General features: G+C 35.5%; 1 protein-coding gene across 1 annotated transcript; it reads right to left on the reverse strand.

Moving 5' to 3' along the window:
* On the reverse strand, positions 1–15,075 carry LOC136814508 (uncharacterized). The gene is made up of 8 exons (XM_067071064.1): positions 14,509–15,075; positions 12,996–13,214; positions 7,696–7,837; positions 6,513–6,642; positions 5,800–5,848; positions 4,870–4,896; positions 4,112–4,264; positions 1–2,866 (listed from the first exon to the last, which is right to left on the reverse strand). The coding sequence occupies exons 1-8, from the start codon at positions 14,595–14,597 to the stop codon at positions 94–96; spliced, it is 3,582 nt and encodes a 1,193-aa protein (XP_066927165.1). The 5' UTR covers positions 14,598–15,075; the 3' UTR covers positions 1–93.
* Positions 15,076–19,983: the final 4,908 nt, after the last annotated feature.

The following is a 19,983-nucleotide window of genomic DNA, read 5'->3' on the forward strand; positions in this document are numbered from 1 at the left end:
TAAAGTGATTAACATCCAATGCGCAGCAACCTCTGTCATTCAACTAATTCTCGATTCCTCAAGAGAACTAGTATACTAGATTCACATTCAGAATCAGGGCAGAATTTTCAGATCTGTTGACTTTAGACGTAACTCTACTTGAAGTACGTCTTGGTCAACTCGTTGCATAATCTTAGCTGCTTCAGTGTCATTTATATTGAATTCCGCATCATACATTTTAGAATTACGTACTTTCGTAACATACAAACGTCGATAGTTTTTACGAGGACTGTTTGGCGAACCACCGTCCTGTGTATTAGAGCGTGTCCTTCTAGATAAACTTTGACTCTTTCCTTTTAAGTCTTTCATTTTCGGTGCACGCTGATCCCCTTCTTGTGATTCATCGGCGTTTTCCTCTGAGACGGACCCGTTAACTGACTTCACTGTGTCGTTACCTCGTTTCCACGACGGCCTGCCAATGCCAAGTTTCACACGGACCTGCCCATTCTTCTTTTCGATTTTGTTTTCATCGTTGGACGCATCATTTTCCGATGGTGTTGCTTTCTCTTCGCTCGTTTTTGCAGCTTCAGCTTTCTTAGCGGAACTGATGAGCGGACCCACTGTCAATTTCTTTCCCGATGCGGATACGGTTCCACCGATATTCATATTAAGCGTAATACCACCTTGCGAATTCTTCTTGACGGTCGGGGTGTTCGTTGGCGTCTTTTTGATCGGTGTTTCGGTTTCAGCTTTCTTTTCAGGCGTTTCTACTTTGGAGGTAGATTTCTTCTCGGTAGACTCTGACTTGGCTGGAGTTTTCTTTTCCGGTGTTTCAGTCTTAACCACATTTTTCTTATCAGGGGTTTCGATTTTGACAGAGGTTTTCTTATCAGTGTCTGTTTTATTTACTTTCTTGGCACCAGTATCAATTTTAGCCGTAACCTTTTTCAGTGGAACGGGTGATCGGTTCAAAGGAGACATTCGACCACTGTCTGAATTTCGAACGCGTTTTACGCTGCTTTGTTTTTCGGACGGTTTAGAAGTTGCGGCGGGAGTTGATGACTTTTCGTCTGTTGTTTTCGTAGTGTCAGTTGATGTATTTGGCGAATCTTTCGGTTTTTCGACTGATTTAGAAGCGGTAGTAGAATTCTTTTCGTTTGCCTGTTGCTTTGTTTTAGAATCTTCAGTCGCAACTTCCTCGTTAACCGGTAGATTAGCAGCAGTTTCGTTTGTCGGCTTTTTATCGTCTTTCGCTTTTGGTTCGTCTTTCACTTTTGGTTCGTCTTTCATTTTTGGTTCAACTTTCTTTTCGGTTTTTGGTGTGACAGTTTTCTTTTCGATTTTGGCGCCCAGTTTTGGAGAGTAACGAGAAGTAACGGGAGGTTCATTCGTATTTTGTTTAAATTTCGCCATCTTTTCTGCGATACTTCCACCAGTCGTTGGTTTATTCACTCGTGAAGAAGGTCTCGGTGAAGACTCGGCTCTCGGTGAGCTTTTCGGTGTTTTCGGATCGAGCTTACCAACAGCCGGTGATCTACGTCCATCTTTCGGCGAGTCGGTGCCGCTGTCGGCGCGTTGCTGAACCACGAGTTTTGTCGGTGAGTTGCTTCTCGAGGAATCGTTCGATTGGCTGCTTTCCGACCGTTCAAATTTCGACGCGAGTCTTGAAGTTGATTCCGAACGTAAGGACGAGATGGAATGGTTCGACGTCTCGCTGTCGGATCGCTCGTTCTTTCCGGACGATTTTGACGACGTGTCTGAGCGGACTGAAGAGTCAGATTTCTCACTGTCGGAGCGTTGAAATTTAGATGTAATTTTCGATGCCGATTCCGAACGTAAAGACGACGTTGATGGCGTTGGTGTCGATTTATCACAGTCCGATCGTTCGAATTTTGACGCGATCTTTGATGTAGATTCCGACCGTAATGACGGCGACGCAGAACGGTTTGATGACGGCGATGATTCCCTTCCAGACGACGGCGATTTCTCGAACCGATTAATCTTATCTTTGGCACCGCCAGTAGTTTGGAATATGTTCTTCTTTTTATCGAGTGCTGGCGAAAAAGAAGACGTTTTCTTTTCGTCCTCCTTTTCACTATTTTTAAGTTTTTTAATACTGTCTTTTACCGATGTTTTCTCATTAAGTTTTATTTCTTGTTGTATATTGTCATTCTTGTCTTTTTTAATATTGCTAGTTGTCTCCTTGACGCTGTTTCGGTCGGGCTTCTTAGCGATCGGAGGTGACTTTTTGGCTGGTTTCGGCGCCACTTCTGGTTCGGGTTTAGGTTCATCCTTTTTGGGTTTTGGAGCTTCCGGTGTTTCTTCAATTACGGGCTTTGATGGTTCGATAACCGGCTCAGGTTCTGAAATAGGTTCCGGTGTTGTTTCGGGTTCGGGTTCGGGCTCGGGCTCGGGCTCGGGCTCGGACTCGGAATCTGGTTCTTGAACGGATTGTGGTTCGGGCTGAGGCTCAGGTTCGGGTTCGGGTTCTTCGACGGGTTCCGGTTCAGATTCAGGGATCGGCTCTTGAGCGGGTTCTGCTTTAACTTCTGGTTCCGGTGCAACTGGTTCAGATTCGGTCTTCACCTCAAAAGGTTCGGGCTCAGGTTCGGGAGATTCCGATTTCACCGGGATAGGAGCAGACGATGCAGACTCATCACCAAAAGCCGAATCATCACCATTAATAATAAGCTCTGTAGATTTCTCAAGAGGCGTTTCACTCTCCGAGGAGGAGGGATACTCTTCTTCGCAGAGGGGATCGATGATGGTGTCGGGGAGTTTTTGTTGTGACGCATGCTGTGCTTGAACGACGTCTGAGGTGGAGATACCGTCTTCCAGTTGTTTTAACCATTCGTGCTCTAACGCTTCTCGTGCTGTCATCCGATCGCTAGAGAATGCAAAAAAAATACTTTACTGTTGTATCGAATATAAATCTAGATCTTAGAGATTTAAGGAAATGAAGTTTTAAAACACAGGATACAATTATAAAAGGCTTAAGATAAAGAGCCATTCCATGAGTTTGAAAGTCCGAGCCCAAGGAACTGTTTAAAAAATCGAACTCATTCAAATCTGATTTTTCTTATCATTCGAACTAAAACAATAATCATTAATTATTAATAAAGGATATTAAAGGATTCTCATATCATATCATGTTCATCATATCAAATTCCCTCGATTAAGAGGGTTCCCCTTGACAGGGACCTTCCGGGTGCGCCACGAAAAAGTTTCTCTCTTTGAAACTGATTTTCTCGAAATCGAAAACTTTTAAAACAATCATTCTTATTCCATTGAAAAGAAGAAAGATAAACTTAAATTTTGATGGGTCATTTAATAAATTCGGTTCATTAGATCAAAAGTTATGGTCAAATGAATAAAATAGCTACTTTCAGAAAGTGCCCGAAAACGTTAAAAATCGACCAATCAAAATTTTATTTAAACCTAGCAATTGTGATAGGCTTTACATGTTTAAGAACATTTTTCAGTAATTAAACACATAAATTTGGAAACTGATGGGTCAAAAGGGTTTATAATCTTCATCAAAATCATTTTAATTTACTTTTACCGATTCAGATTTTTGGTTGTAGACTGGATAAAAGTCTATGTAAGGCTGGATGTACCTCGAAACCCATATTTGATGTATTTTTCTGAATTTTACAAGATTCTTTGGCTTTTTTCGACGAATTTTCTTCCTTTTAATGTAATTCAACCTTCCTTTATATAACAAAAGGTCATTTAGACAACTAATTATCACTTTTGATGACTAAAACGAAGATACTGATTCATCACGTAATTATGCTTCTGTTTATTTTGATAAGTCGATTTTTAACGTTTTCGAGCACTTTCTGAAAGTAACTTTTTTATTCAATTGAGCATAACTTTCGATCTAATGAACTAAATTCAATAAACGACCCATCAAAATTTAAGTTTATTTTTCTTCTTTCCAAAGAAATAGGAATGGTTCTTTAAAAAATTTTAGATTTCGAGAAAATTAGTTTTAAAGAGAGAAACTTTTTTGTGGCGCACCCGGTAGAATTTATTTCGAATTACAGAAAGATTCGAATAGTAGTTCGAATTAGCGAGAGTCTACTGTAGTCATTTTGTAATGTTTGAATAAATCGTAATAAGCACATACCCTGGTTTTCTGAGTAAAAGTCTCTCGATGAAATCGATGGCAGCATCTGAGCACTCATCAAACTCCTCACAATCAAAATCAAAATCTACCATTCCGATGTTCGAATAAGTTTCCATGACATCATCACCGGCGAATGGAGAAATACCACTCAATCTATGGGATGAGAAAAATTGTTTGTCGGATTTGAAAAAGACAAGAAAAAGTTGAATATCATATATCTCAAGGAAGTGAAATTTCAGTACCGTACGAGATTTTTTCGAGCACTACGGATCATCGATATGTCTTATCAAATTTATAGTCTTATCTTAAAAAATTGAACTGCAATTAGTTGGATCCGTTAGGTTTATAAAAAACCTAACGTTGTATCGCTAGAGGCACTATCTTAATAGAACAAATTTTCGTGGGGTCTAATTTTGGGTGTCTACCGCGAAAATAAGTTTCGCGAAATGCAACTTTTACTAAACATCCTGAAAACTCCTTAGGAGTATGAAAGAATTTCAGCAAAAAGTGGGCGCCAACCACGAAAATTAGTTCCACAAAGATCGCCAATTTAGTACCCTCGTACCACGAAAATAAGTTCCCACGAGTATTAGTTCCCTTAAGGTAGACTATATTGTAAAAAGATAAGAAGAAAAAAGATCATGCTATTATTTTTAGATAAAAGCCTAAAATAAAGCACCGCTAAACCTTCCAGATGAAATCAGACCAGTATAGAGGATATTTTTCACAGTGGAAAGGAAAAATAAGAAAGGACTTACAACACATAAGTGACAACTCCGATACTCCTGAAAGTAAAAAAAACACACCATAGAAAGTTGAAAATGGAGATGAGTATACAGTGTTCCGGAAAATCGACCTCTACTGGGAAAGTGTTAAAACGACTTAGGATATTGGCTGCCAGGCTAAAATAGTGAAGTTAGGGCTTCCAGCATAGATTTATAAAGCCCGAAGGACTAGATGTCGTGCTTTGGCTGAAAAGTGTGGTTACGTGGCAGTACAATAGAATTTCAGCGATTGGCCAATCAGAAGCTTCAAGAGGGTTTTCGAAAACAATAGCAACAATATTTTTCTGATATTCAATTTTTTTGCCTGCGATGGTTTAAAGCGCGACATCTAGCCCTTCGGGCTCTGTCGGGCTTTATAAATATGTGACTTCCACTGGCTATAGTCCTTCTAATCCCAAGCTTGATGCTTAAAATGAAACTCAAACTAAGGGCGACATTATGTAATACATGATTCATCGACAGTCATTACTCTTTCTTCATCAAAAGCCTCTTAAGTCTATCAAGCTTCATATGACGTCTGCAACATTCCAGGCAAAAGAAAACGTCAAAGAAGCTTCAATATCACAAATGACAAACGCAAGTTGAACAATAAAATTATCAGATGTCATTTATGAAGTTTATAAATTGTATCGAAAACTGTATTCAATTAGCAAAGTTTGTTTTTAGCAAAAGAAGAAGCACCCTAGAGTTCAGTGCTTAATCCAGTTGATGATACCTGGGAGGTGAAAACATTTTAAAACTGGGAATGCCAAGAGGGTCTAAGCTTGTTTTCGTCAGGGCTGCAGATGTTTAAAACACGAAGGACCAGGGTAGACATCACTTGTTGGTATTCAGTTATTTATTAATTAACGAACTGTCCAAATCACGAAAGAATTTTTTGCAAACGTAACATTTTTAACTTACCACATGTCAGAGCCAAAGTGGATTGGTTCAAATGATAACACTTCCGGTGCTAGAGAGAAAGAAAAACCGGAAATGTAGTTTCTTAAAGAACCAAAAGAATGCGCATTCTAAGTGTTTAGTTACCTTGGAAACCACAACTTTAAGACCACAAACTATAAGCTAAGTAGATGTCAAAATGCTTGGAAAAATCGCTTGGTGATAAAAACTTTTGACCTACTTATTACTTCTTCATTACATTAATACACCTTGCAAACACCACAGGGGATGGGTTCGACTTAAATGACGTTAGAGTTTTTGTTTTTAAATAAGAGTGATATCGTTTGCTTACTCATCAATTTAATTCACAAACTTTTTCACATTGGATTGACACGGATGTGGAGCAAGATTGGTCAGAAAGAGGAAAGAAAAGAAAAACATTTTTTTACTTATATCAGCATAATATAGCAATAGCAAGATACTGTCCTGATATGAACTATGTGTCTGATATATGAAACGGTAACACTTATGTAAAAATAATGCCTTTATAAAGTATCTAAGGTCATTACATTGACAGTTGTCATTAAAGATATTAGGTAGGAGACAGGTAAACACGGTCTTTTAGGAACATTGTACAGCTAAATTTTGAATCTTACACCGATACCATTGGCTGATCTCCATTAGTAATATTAAAAATGAGGTACATAGAAAGAAAATAATTATCAAACCAATCTTACCAACATATTCAGGAGTTCCCACAATATCGAATTGACTGTATGGTTTGTCCAGTCGTCGTGATAGACCGAAATCGATCAATCGAATCTCTGGAAAGATTTCACTCTTGTTTGCCAGCAGGATATTGTCAGGCTGAAAGAAAGGGAATTGTAAATTCGGTTCAAGTTGTTCTCTCCTCAAATCTTTTCGTAATTTCATAAAGGTCTGTTTCTTCTGCTTATTATTGGGGACAATTCAAACCCAACCCTTTTACCACAAGATGCTTGACAATTCAAAATAGAAATGTAATCTTCACATATTGTAAAAAGGAAATCATTGCAAATGCAAGGAAGCCTTTGCTGCAATTTTGACGTTTTAATTATGTCAGAATCATGTCATAGTAATATAAAACTCTATTGTTATTTGCTTCAAATCAATCCATTGCAACAGTCTAAAGTAGGTAAGAGGAATTACAAGAAACAGAACCCTCGAGATTTTTGACAAAGCTGTTAAATCCAAAGCAACCGAATTGTTTTGAATTGAAGTGGCCCAGTCGACCGGTTGCGGAAAACATTTCAATAGAAATGATATTCCTCATTAGACATACACGCGTTCTGTCTATTTCCGTGCAATCATCCACGCAAACACGTCGTATTTGCTTGTTTCAGAAGCAGAGGGTGTACCGGTAATTGCATAGAGACAGTCTATGAAATTAAGCCAGGGCTAGAAAAAGAATTTTGAACCTCTGAGAAAAGTCAAAGTCTTAAGATTTGCGTCGCATTTTTGTTTCACGACGGATTGAATCTAGCACTTTATGTTATTTCCACGTGGATATCTAGCGGTAAATCTCATTTTCAATCCGTCATCTGTGAGAAGGTCAGGCGGTTCGCGGAAATATATACCTTCTCGGCCAAAACTTAGTCGGCCCAAAGTGACTAAATTTTTGCTTGCTGACTAAAATTAGGGCCGACTAAAATTTGGGCCGACTAAAAATTTAGAAATGACCAAAACTTAGTAATTAGTCGGCCCTTAGTGACCAAATCTTGACGAGGTGACTAAAATTAGGGCCCACTAATAATTAAGGCCGACTAAAATTAAGGCCGGCTAAGTTTTGGCCGATAAGGTAGGGAATAACGGCCTCGAATCCTACATAGCATACTTTAATCTAGCCTTTTGGATTTACAATTCAATAGGTACAGTACATACCTTCAGGTCAAGATGAACGATCTTTTCGTCGTGTAGGTAACGGACTGCTTCACATATTTGACGAATGAGATAACAAATTTCTTTCTCTGTCCGCATAACATCTGCTTCTATACAATGTCTGTGTAGGTCTCCTCCTTGAGCACTGGAAAATGGAAAAAAGGGATCGTAAGAAAAATGAATTCTGTAATACAAGAAACAAAAGAGTTTTGTATGCAGGCAATATTTTAGAAAGGCAAGGCAGCGTTCATTGGTGGCAAAAAAGGACACTTTTCCCAGTGTTTTTCCACTAAAAAGGCTTTTTTTACAAATATTTTAGTACATTCAAGAGAGGCAGCGTCCGGTTATCGAACGCTTAAAGGGCATGAAAAATGGCCTGGTATGTGTCTGTTTTTTTTGCGATAGAGACGGTTAACTTCTGATTTTTCTATATCCTGATCAACTGAGGACGACGGTAAACAAGCATTTTTACCGTCCACAGTTATACGGGTCAACACTGCGGGTCATTCCCAATCTATTTAGTCCGCAAAAATACAAATACATAAAAACTCGCTTAAAAAAAGCCATAGAGGAAAACCATAAGGGTTTGCCTATTACAAAACAGTAAAAGCCAGTGAGATCTATTTAGCCCATGGGGATAAAAAGAAACACTTTTATGGTTTACATTTGGAAAATCGATGGTGTCTTGCACCCTTGTTATGTTCTTTCTTACTCCGTGGTGCAACTTCACGACTAAGTTTTCCACCGGGTATCTGTGACTTTCAATCACGTGTATTGTCTCATTTAATTATAATCAAATTTTTTTTTAACTTTTCGAAAGTTTACGGGGGTATGATGCGAGACCACACTGTGAAAAATAATTTTCTGTGGCTGCTTTATTAAATCTGCACGAATCGTTGTTGTCTGGTGAATAGTGAATGTTTAAAAGAGTAGATTTCCCGTCCGTGAGAAAGTTTAGTTTGAATGAGGAAGAGAAATGTAAGGCATGTATATTAAGAGGATTGAAGGAGATCCAAGATGTATTTTATGAAAAGTTAATTAAGACGTATGGTTTAATCAAAATTCGTTCAACAACAACACTACGAGAACGATTCAAAATGGACAACACCGTTAATCCTCAAACACAAAGATAGCTAACATATTGTACATTAAATAAGTGGGCCGATAATACCATTCACATACCATTTAACAATCCCTTCTATATTATTAACAAGAACAATTGGATGATTTAAGAGCATTATGTCTGACTTTTTTAATGTTCAGTTTTAAAACAGGCGGACAAACTTATACAAGATATATAAGAGAACTACTTATCGAATATTGATGCCTTGGATATTGCATAGAAAAGACTGCACAAACGCTCACTGTATATGGCTTTCATGAAGCCGCCCTTTATAATAGCTGTGACAACGATCAGGCCAAAACCCTTATTTCTATCATAATATAGAATTTTTTCAGGCTGTAAGTAGACTCTAAAAGTGTCCAGAAAAGATAATACTTCGTTCAGCATTAGTAAGGTTTAGGAGTCTCTCGTTTACATCATAATTGAATATGTATAGTATCGAGCAACTGAATAAAAACAATCGACGTTGACCCCCCCCCCTGACACTATAAAATTGTTAGGTGCCATGATATCCTATTTGGTAGACCTACAATATAGTTGGTTAAAACTCAAGTTTAATATTTTCATTAAAGCCTGGTTTTTGCAACCGCATACCTTAAAGGGGGAACACTGGTGACAAGCTTGACCTAAGCAGAAAACCAGAGTTTATCATTGATAAGAGAGTATCGATAACTACCTTTATAATAAGGTAATTAAAAATTATCTTCAAGAAAAAGTTTAGTTCAATGAAAACGTGAAAAAATCTAGCCTGGGTATGACAACCTCGCAAATTTTTAAGTAAAAATAAGTCATTTGACATCTGGTTCTATTAGAAAGAAAATAGATTTCGAAAACAGGAAAAGACGCCGACTAGAGTTGTAACAAACTGGAACTTTGTTATGAACAGTGTGTTCCAACATTTTTGTACAATACTTGCAGTGAGCATGCTATAGGAAGTCTTCCTCTACATAGCGTGCCTGGAGTGTCATTCTGTAGATTTTGTCGGCATATAAACCCTCATAAATCGTTCATGTTGAGATAAGTAAGGGCTCGAAATCGAAAGTAAAATATCTTTTGGATATTCATGTGCAAAAAAAGTAAGAGCTAGAAAACATTTTTTCGTACATTTGTATTCGTGAATTTTTTTAAAATTCCAGAGAGGATTATCTTGTTCCAATGGCGATCACCCTAAACAATCTCTGCAAGAAAGAAGCTAAGTTCATGAATATCATATTGATTTACATGGAGTTTATCAACTCTTCCAGTACTGCGAAGAAAAAATATAGGATGAATATCGTTGTCTAGTGAAGCCAAAATGTCCTTGTTTACGATGAGCAAATATTAATAGGACACAAACTGGTTTACTGACCAAGACATCCAACCATACTGACGAGACTAGACCAAAAGTTGTTCGAATTTTATTGACCCACCAATTTCAACTAGCGTTACACGTTTTTCTATAAGAATAAACTATATAAGAACATTAGACTTCTATGGGAAAAATATTAAGAACAAGTTAAGAACATTTTAAGGCTTTGCAGACTCTAAAACACCCGTTCTCTCAGGAAAATGGGCAAAAATACTCAAAAAGTGATGAGAATAAGAACATTTTAAGAACATTTTTACGCTTGAAACACAAGAACATCCAAAATTTTTGAAGCCTTGAGATGTTCTTAACTTATTGAGTTTTAAGCCTAAAAATGTTCTTAACTTATTGAGTTTTAAGCCTAAAAATGTTCTTAACATGTTCTTATTTTCACCGTTTTTGAGTATTTTTGTTCACTTTCTTAAGAAGCAGGGTGTTTTAATGTCCACGAAGCCTAATGTTCGTAACTCGTTCTTAAAACTTTGACCATCGAAGCCTAAGGTTCTTATATAGTTTGTTTTAATAAAAAAACGTGTATTCGCTGACTTTGTTATTAAGTGTTTTATTGGTGACTGAAAAGTAAAATTTCTACAATTGGCGATCATTATAAGTCGCCGAAAAAGTGACGAAAGCCGGCCTTTAAAATGTCGACTAGTCATGCTAAAGCTATCGAGAGTATTACATTGACTTTCAAAGTTCACTCACATAGCGACAAGGTATTTAGTTTACACATATCATCAGATAGAGTGGGTGTAAAAAGCTTTATTTATTTGGTTAAGATTAATGAGAGCCTCGACACTCGTTTAGAATGTAAATAACAAGAAGAAATAATGCAATAATCTGGGGTGCTATAGCTAATAATATGGCCATATAAGTTTAAAGTTGTTTTTATTCCGACGAGGTCAGAATACAACATATTTTAACAGCGTGAAATGATGAGAGCTTGAAATTATATGAAAGGCTCAATTAATACTTAATCCAGAAAAATATGTAATTGAACGCGAGCAAAAGGCAAAGAACAAAACAGGGTTGAAATCCACAACATTGCATAACAGGGCTTCATTTTCGTGCTCAGCGCACAGTTCAAACCTTTTAAAATAGTGCAGAGATTAGGGAGGGATGGGCACACATAGACTTGGATTGAAAATTTACTTCGAATACTGTTGAAATAGGCTTGGAACAGTATAATCAATAAGACGACGAATTACCCAACTGTGTTGTTGGAACTCTGAAACGAAATTGGAAAAAGTTATAATAATTTCTTGTGTTATAAAAGATCAGTAGGAAGGAGGGAACTGTATCAAAATAAACGATTTGAAGACTGCATAGAAAGGGAGGTTCTGCATTGACGGTACCTATAAAAGTTTTTGTAACATTTCAATCAGGAAATATGCAACGATTTCTCTCATTCTCTCATTGCTTTGTGGATCAAATATAGCTAAGCAGAGCAGGACAAACCACGCCAAAATTTGATTAAGTTGTGGCCTATAACAATTTTTTTATCAATGTTTATTTATAACATGTTTTTAATGGATTATATAAAACCATCCCGTTTTTAAGGAGTCTTTTCACTTGATCTTGATGAAATTAATTTACTGTAGTGTTATGTTAATGATATTATTACATAGATTGTAGCTATTTTTTGAAAGCGCATTCCATTAAATTAAACAGTGGTAGCAAAAGCTGCAAGAAAAACATTCTATGTATTCAAATCAAAGCCGACTGAAAAAGGGCTTGCTGAGATTCAAATAAAATGTTCTAAAAGTAGATCCTTAAATGATTGATACGCAGGACACCAGAGAATTGACCCTTAGAAAATTATGAAACTTTATAAACGTGCCTGTACTGTATTGCACTGCATCAATTGATACTTCAAAATATATAGCTCGCCAAGGAGTACTTATTCATAGCAATTAGCTCATCATGATGCATATTATTTGCTGTAATAGAGAATGGTAGCATAGTAGTATCTTACTAATATTAAAAGGCTGGTCAATTAGAATTAGAGCAAAGAAAACGATAATTGATTGCTGCTAAAGAGGTTTAAAATGCAGTGGAAAATAAATTATTCTGAAATGGTTTTATAATAACAAGCAAGAAAGGCATATTACCTAATAAACATCTGATGTGCGTCAGTAATACGATGACATTTATAGGAAAATAAACTTTCTTTTTGTTCTCGTTTATAAGTTGAGCGGAAACAGTCGCTTATTGCAAATCCATAGTAACTAATGAACGACAACAGACATAAAAACACAACGACAAATTCGAATATACATCATCAATGAGAAGTACTCTGTTTTGACGATGAATTCTGAGCACAAAATAAAACCAACAAGGTCATATTAGCAGTGGGCTATAGAGTTTTTTTTCAAAATTAAGTTTGCATAATTTTTTTTGGTCAAATCTGAGATATTTTTTGATTTTTTCAATTTTTGACGGTTCTCCGGTCTTTTTTATGCCCGAAATGGGCCATAAAAAAATATTTTAGATTTATATTATTGGGGTCCCAACCCATCAAAAAAAATTATGCAAACTTAATTTTGAAAAAAAAGAGTCTACAGCCCACTGCTAGTCATATCCAACACTGCAATGTATATCAAGCATTTTCAAGGGGAAAGGGAATAATACAAGTAAAACTGAAGAAAAGCATTAAATATGGATTTTACAGAATAGGTACAAGCGTTCAACTTAAGGGACAGGTACTTAGTCTTGAAATGGTCCTATTTAGAGAGTAATAACAAATGTTTGGGATAAAAATTTAACTCACTCACTCCCCTAGAGTCCATTATTAAAAAAAAGGGATGGAAATAAAAATAACGTTTAAAAACTTACAATTCCAAAATCAATTGCATTTCTGTCCTCGTTTCAAAAACATCGAACAATCGAACCATCTTCGGATGTGTGGACGTTCTTAGGATATCAATCTCTAAAAGTAATTGCTCACGACCACTCCGACCATGGCTATTGGTCCGTGACTTTTTGATGATCTTTGCAGCATATGCTTTTCCAGTCTTCTTGCAGACACATTTCTTTACGACAGCGAAACGCCCCCTACAAAAATATTCATTAGAAAATTTCAACTAGATGAATAATCTGCATTATTACCAACATTTTTCTTGATTTTATTAAAATAGAGGTAAACTCAAAAGCTAAATTTCCAGCATCTTGAAATGTGACAGTAAAGGGAAGATATTATCTTGGACTTGATGATAGTTTTAAATTTCAGCTGTTTTTAAAAGTATCTATTTTTTACATTGCGGGCATCAAGCGGCAGATGTATCTCACTTATTACATATTAGGTTATACTTTACACAGCAAAGTATTTGGTTACAAATCATGAGAATCATGCCTTAACAGAAAAATTCTTTAAATTTTAAATTATTTTCATCTCTGAGGAATGTGGTGCCAGTTTTCTGAACAGAAAAGTGCATGAGCTACACTAAGACCAGAGGGAAATTTTTATTGAAACAATAATTAGTCAATTCTGCTCAACCTGACTAAAACAAAGCTCTAACCTACAAATTCCTTATGATTGAGAGAATTTCACTTTTTTTTGGCTTTTTCACTGCTAAAAAGTTGTTACTTCAAAATGGGGTGTCGCAGAAATAGTTTGGTACACCATCACAAAGCATGTTTGATATTCAGTCATATCTTATTAATAATAACATTTACACACATAGAGAATTGAGAGCGAATTGAAAGGGAAAGTAGATCAAACCCTTAACGATCCTTCCTTTAAGGAAAGAGATGGAGAGGAAAAACAAAATTCAATCTCTAATAAACATCAAAAATTCATTTATGATGCCACTAAAGGCAAGAAGTTTTGATACGGAAAATTAAAAGGGAAATTCAAGTCGACTTCTCTGCCTACAGTATCCATCAAAAAGAAGGTCGAAACTTTGAAGGTTTAAGCTTTTTTTTCAAGTTTCGTGAATTCTTCTAAACTCAGCTTTCTGGATGTAAGTCGTCTTTGTTCAAAAATTAAAATCTGAAAATCGTGTTTATCAAAAAAATGAATATTTGTCCCGACATAATGCAATTTTTGTACTTGCAAAGAATTGCAGAAAGTTAAAAAAACTTGAAAAACTTAAAAATTGATCCTTAAAAAAAGTTATTTCAAAGAAAAAAGTGACCACCACATCCCCTGTTTGATTTGAATGTATATTTTTGTAAGGGAACGTTTTATAAATGCTGTCCAGGAATATTCTTACACACAACTTTAAAGTATTAATGATAACCAAAGGGAAGTGGTCCCTACAATTTGACCATGATGTAAAAACTCTTTTAGAACTATTTTGTTTCATTTTCGTTAAAAAAAAATATATACCATAATATGCTAACTTACCTCCCTAATTCATGCTCCACATCGTAATATTGATCGTACTTTTCAGTTTTTCGAATCAACTCTTCTCCAGCATCAGTTTCAGCCGACATATTATCTCTTTTCAATTCAAATAAGCACAAAATATAATTCAACGAACTCAAATCATGTAGAATACCATTTAAAATAGTTCAAAATCGTCAGTTAATCAACTTAAACCAACACTGTATTATACCACAAGAAAATCAATTACTTTGGACGACAAAATGTCACCACTCCAATCAGAGGAGAAAAAAAATCAACCGAATTCCAAGTTGATGGTTAAACTCGTTTGAATAACACAAACAGTTATAATATGTAAGAGTAATTATGGGCTTGGTTTATAATTCTTGGTTTTTTGTCTCTTTTTCTGCTTGTTGCTTAAGAAAAGAAATCACAAACTAATTATTTAAAAGCAATATCCAAACCAAAATGATTTTTTCCAAAAGTGTCGATTTTCAGTGGGAGTTGATTGTAATGTTATAACTTTATGGTCCCATCAGCATCACCATCAAATATGCTGTATAACCAACATATATATTTTTTTATACTAAAAGATATAACAGAAAAGAAAAAATTTCATTAAGTGGTTCAATTGTCTCAAGAGAGGAGCATCGATTATAGTTAGATGCCAACAGTCAAACATATTACACAAGAAAAACACAAAAGAAAAACTATCAAAAATATTTAGAGCAAAAAAAATTTAACTCAATTATCAGAAAATACAGTCTCCAACAATCGATAATGCCAAAAATTTAAACAAAAAATCTATATTTAATACCAAAATTCATAAATTTATCATCGATAAATTGAGAAATTAGCCAAAAAAAGTTTTTTTCCACGCAGTACACTTACATATTTTCACATAAATTTAATTATTACCATCCACAAACAACAAAAGAGGGAGCATCGACCAACAAGAGAAAAAAAGCATATTACAACAAGAGAGAGGGAGAGAAAAGAAAAAAGAATGCATCACTAAGTTTTTTAATGACACCACGGAAACATCAAATTACATACTTAATATACATTCTCTACTCTTATATTCGAGTATCTGCTCGTTTTTTTGTGTTTTCTAAACAGAAGAAAACTAAATAAGAACTCCAAGCAGAATGGGTGTTAAACAAGCAAGTTCACTATGGATTTTCTCATGGCAGATTTCTCTATGAAAGAATGCTTGAAAGCCAAGAAAACCCAAATAGAAAAAGATTTTGAAGGTCAATTCACAGAATGTAAGAGTCCCCTTAAAGTAGCTTTTTCGACAAGAGTCACTCTATACACTGTGTATAGAATGTTCATAATCAAGTGATAGAAGTAATAGAGGACAAAAGTCATAAACAAAGACATGATTCACCAAAAAACATTACAAAGATCTCTAGGAGAAAAGATTATTAGCTTTCGATACCATCATCTTTTGAAAATTTGTCAAATAGATTTAGTTATCGATTGGAGTACTCACTATAACCATACTATAAAGAATTCTAACTCCTAAAAAATGATGAAAATTGAACCAAGACTTGCTAAAAACAACAAGTATATTGCTAGCCCTGCATATAGAAAGTATTGCACACAAAAAGGATGGCATAAATATCAAATAACTTTATGTGTATGTAAGGATTCTCTAACTGTTTAGACGTTTTCCAAACAAAAGGAAAGTTTTTTTAAGAATAAATTTTATCAAAAAAAAAACTCTTTACATAAGCCACAATAGAACGTTTATTTCACAACAAAAAAATTAAGACAAAAAAAAACTACCATAAGCTTATCAAATGTCTAAAACTCATCAAAAATCCCTGCTAAACTTTATGACATGACAAATTTTATTATAAACACGGAAAATGTGGAGGAGCGTCACTAAAAATATGACGACACTTCTCATCATCATCATCAATGATAGAGTAAGACGAGAAATTTAGTCCTATTCATGACTGCTTTTAAACTACCATGCTTGTCAAAAATGTTCCATAGAAAGCTTGATGATTTATAACACTTCTTTTTTATAAGAAATTTGATCGTTAACTGGGGAATTGTTAAGGTGATATCTAGTACTTAGCACATTCAAATTTGTAATTTTACATAAACCTGAGTGTTAAATCACCTAGGTTTTCATTAAGTTCGTTCCCTACGAATGCATGCACATCCCCCCCCCAAAAAAAATGTTGATGCTTTCTTTTGGAAGCCCCAAATTTAAAGCTTTAGGGATACGAATAATAAAGCAACTGGTACTTATTTGCCACCAAAAAAATCTTTCATTGGGCTCTTCCAGAAAAAAACCATTCATGGGGGGTGGAGGATATATTGTCCAGGGGTAGTGAAAAAAACCTGAAAAACTCCCATGTCCATGGGGTGAATCTGCGATGTCCAGGGGTAAATATTTGTGTCCAGGGGGTCAATTTGATGCTTGTCCAGGGGTGAAACACGTGTCCAGGGGGTGAAAAATCGAAATGTCCAGGGGTAGATCAAAGACAAAATAATATATCCTCCACCCCCCATGAACGAATTTTTTCTGGAAGAGCCCATTGTGCATAATTCTATTGCAAAACTATTTGCATAAAATTTCGAGCTAAAATTGTCACGTTACGTCGTTAGTTAGTGAACCCAAAATGGAGGCAAGTCTTTTTTGGTTTATCTTGGTGAAGGGGTTAAAAAATTCTTTTGTTGATATATTGTGTCGTAAGACCAAACGCAATATAAAACTGATAGAAAATTCATCAATTAACAAAAAAGTTGTTGCAAATCATGATCTTTCTGTTACTGTGTTTGTGTATTCCTGTGTGTTTACAGATGATAATTTTTGTAAAAATCTCTATAGCTCACCAAAGAACTCATCTGGTATTTTTGATCAATTCGAGCAATATTGATCAGTTCTATCTAATTTATATAACAAAATTACTCCTTTTGACACTCTTGACATTAGTTTTGTCATTGAAATTTCGAAAATAAGGGAGCAATAAAATGTAAGGTCTTTAGTAAATTTAATGTATGAATAAAAGCTTGTCGTCAGACGAAAACCTAAATTTAGAGGTTTAGATTATTTAAGTGTTAGTTAGTGCTGAATGGATGAGGTGAGAGAACAGTCAAGGAAAGCATCAAAGATTAATAAAGAACTTGCAGACTGGTAGTCATCAATTTTATGCCTTTCTTCTAGACTTTCTAAACTTTGCTTTTTGATAATTTTAGATGACACTGAGTCAAGTGAAGTAAAGTAGACTAGGAACTTTGGGAGGTTGCCATTTTTAGAAATCTTAAAATCCTCAACCCCCTCCCTAAAATCAAGAGTGGAATGTCTACTATGAATTTTCGCTTCTCCCCTCTTCTTTGCTTTCCCCCAGTTATTTGACGATTTGAGGTTCCCCCATATGGTTAACATAAAAATGCCTTAAAAATCGAGTTTAAAGTTTCAGAAAGCTTGTAAATAGCCTTGAAAATGCTTGAAAATGAAGTTTTATGGAAAAATTGGTTTGGTTCAAGTAAGGTTTGCTGATTTTATTGTTTAAACCAGGTCTTCTGCGAGATTACCTTGAGATCAGTGAAGTTCAAAACTTCCAAAATTTCCAAAATTTATTTTCCCCCAATTTCAATTTTTTCATTTTCCCCCCATACCTCCAAAAATGGAGCAAAATCAGAATCCCCTCCCTTTTTAAATTTTAAAACTTTTATTTTATGATTGGAAACTCCAGCATTAAAAAAATAAGAAGTAAACAATTAACACACACTTATAATAATCATCCATTAAATGTGTCATTGTTTTGGTGCAAGAGCTTTTAATTATTGAACATGAAATCCTGACTAGCAAAAGGCCAGTCTGCAGAGTGTGGCACGTTTACTTGAGATCTCAAGTGCACAAACTGCACAACTCAGAAAAAATTGAGCATATGTGCAAAATTTGAGGTTTTCAGGTGCAAGTTCAGACATTTTTTTACCTCAAGTGCAGAGTTCAGGCATTTTTTTCGTCAAGTGCAGCTAATTTTAGCAATTTTTTCCTTTTTGGGCGAATTTCCGAGGTATAGGTGCACCTTAGTCGGACCAAAATTTATCAGGTGCGTTCTTCCAGTGCAGAAGTTGGTATTTCCAACTTTTTCCTCGAGTGTAGCCTTGCCATAATGTGCAAACTGTGCAAAAGGTCTGTAATGAGAAATGTTGACATATTAGACCAACTTACATGATTTATCATTGGTGAAAATTTCAAATTAATATCATAGCACTTTCCAATCATGAGATACACATCAGGAAATATTAATATCTTATTAAGGCCTGTTTCCATCGATCGCGCGAGCGTGCACGCTAGGCCAAAATTCTTAAAATAGATTTGGCCGCACACTCCGCGCAATCAATGTTTGATTTCCATCAACAAAGAGGTGGACTCGAACACAATCTGTATGTTTATAATTTTTTGTTTACTCAGCAGTTTTTCTCTTTTTTGATTGGTTGAAAAATTATCTATTGAGATGTGCGCTCCTGTACGCTCAAAAAAGTTGAAAATTTTCAGCGTAGAAAAGAGCACAAAAGCGTACAAGAGCGTACACATTTTGTGTACAAGAAAATTTAAATAGTGACGTCGATGTGCTATTTTAGGAAATTTTGGCCTACCGTGCACGCTCGCGCGATCGATGGAAACAGGCCTTTAGAGGAAATTAAATAAAATATTGGAGCATCATTTCCAGTTATTTCCCTATGAATGGTAAAAGGGGATTTACCGCCCAAAAAAATGCATATTTTAAGGCAAAAAAGATTTGGATATGTATCCAGGCTTTGTCATTTGAAAAATGCAGGCGTATGGTCAATCACACTCCCAAAACTTTGTTTTTTTTGGAATTTAGGCGTGTGATAAGGAGTGCTGTGTACAACTTTAGTAGTGAAAGTTGGATTTATGGCGTGTGATTGATCACACCCCTCAGAGATTTTAGGTGTGTGTGGAGGCGTGCGCGTGCTATCACACGCCTTAAATGATGCAGCCTGTATATCAATACTCACAATTTTTTAGCACTAGGGTAAATTAATCAATAATATTGATTACAGAGTAAATAATAGATAATATGAATATAAACGATAGATTGATCCCAACCATAGTATGAACCCCCCCTTTTTTAAGGGGGGGGATCCGAGTTTTTAAGGAAGGCTTTATAGGGGGGATGGGCAATTTTCCAGTTAAAATGGGGGGTTTGAGCTTATAGGGGGGGATCAAATAAAAATGGGGGGATAGTAACTTTTTGGTTAAAAAAATTTTTTTTTATGTTATATGTTGATTTAAGTCAATAAAATTTAATATCACATAATTTCGACTTATCTGATTTATTCTCACTGCACTCTGTTTTGAATCAGATTTTGTTTTTCCTTGTTTTTTAACTATTGCCAATAATAATGTTCGAATTTTGTGTTTGAACAAAAGCGTTTGAACCCCGGCTCGGACCCCTGTAAATGGTGCGGGATCAAAAAATTTTAAAAATAGGGGGGATACCT

This window comes from Clytia hemisphaerica, unplaced genomic scaffold (assembly GCF_902728285.1).
Source record: "Clytia hemisphaerica strain Z4C2 unplaced genomic scaffold, Clytia hemisphaerica genome assembly, whole genome shotgun sequence".
In the NCBI taxonomy this organism is placed as follows: domain Eukaryota; kingdom Metazoa; phylum Cnidaria; class Hydrozoa; order Leptothecata; family Clytiidae; genus Clytia; species Clytia hemisphaerica.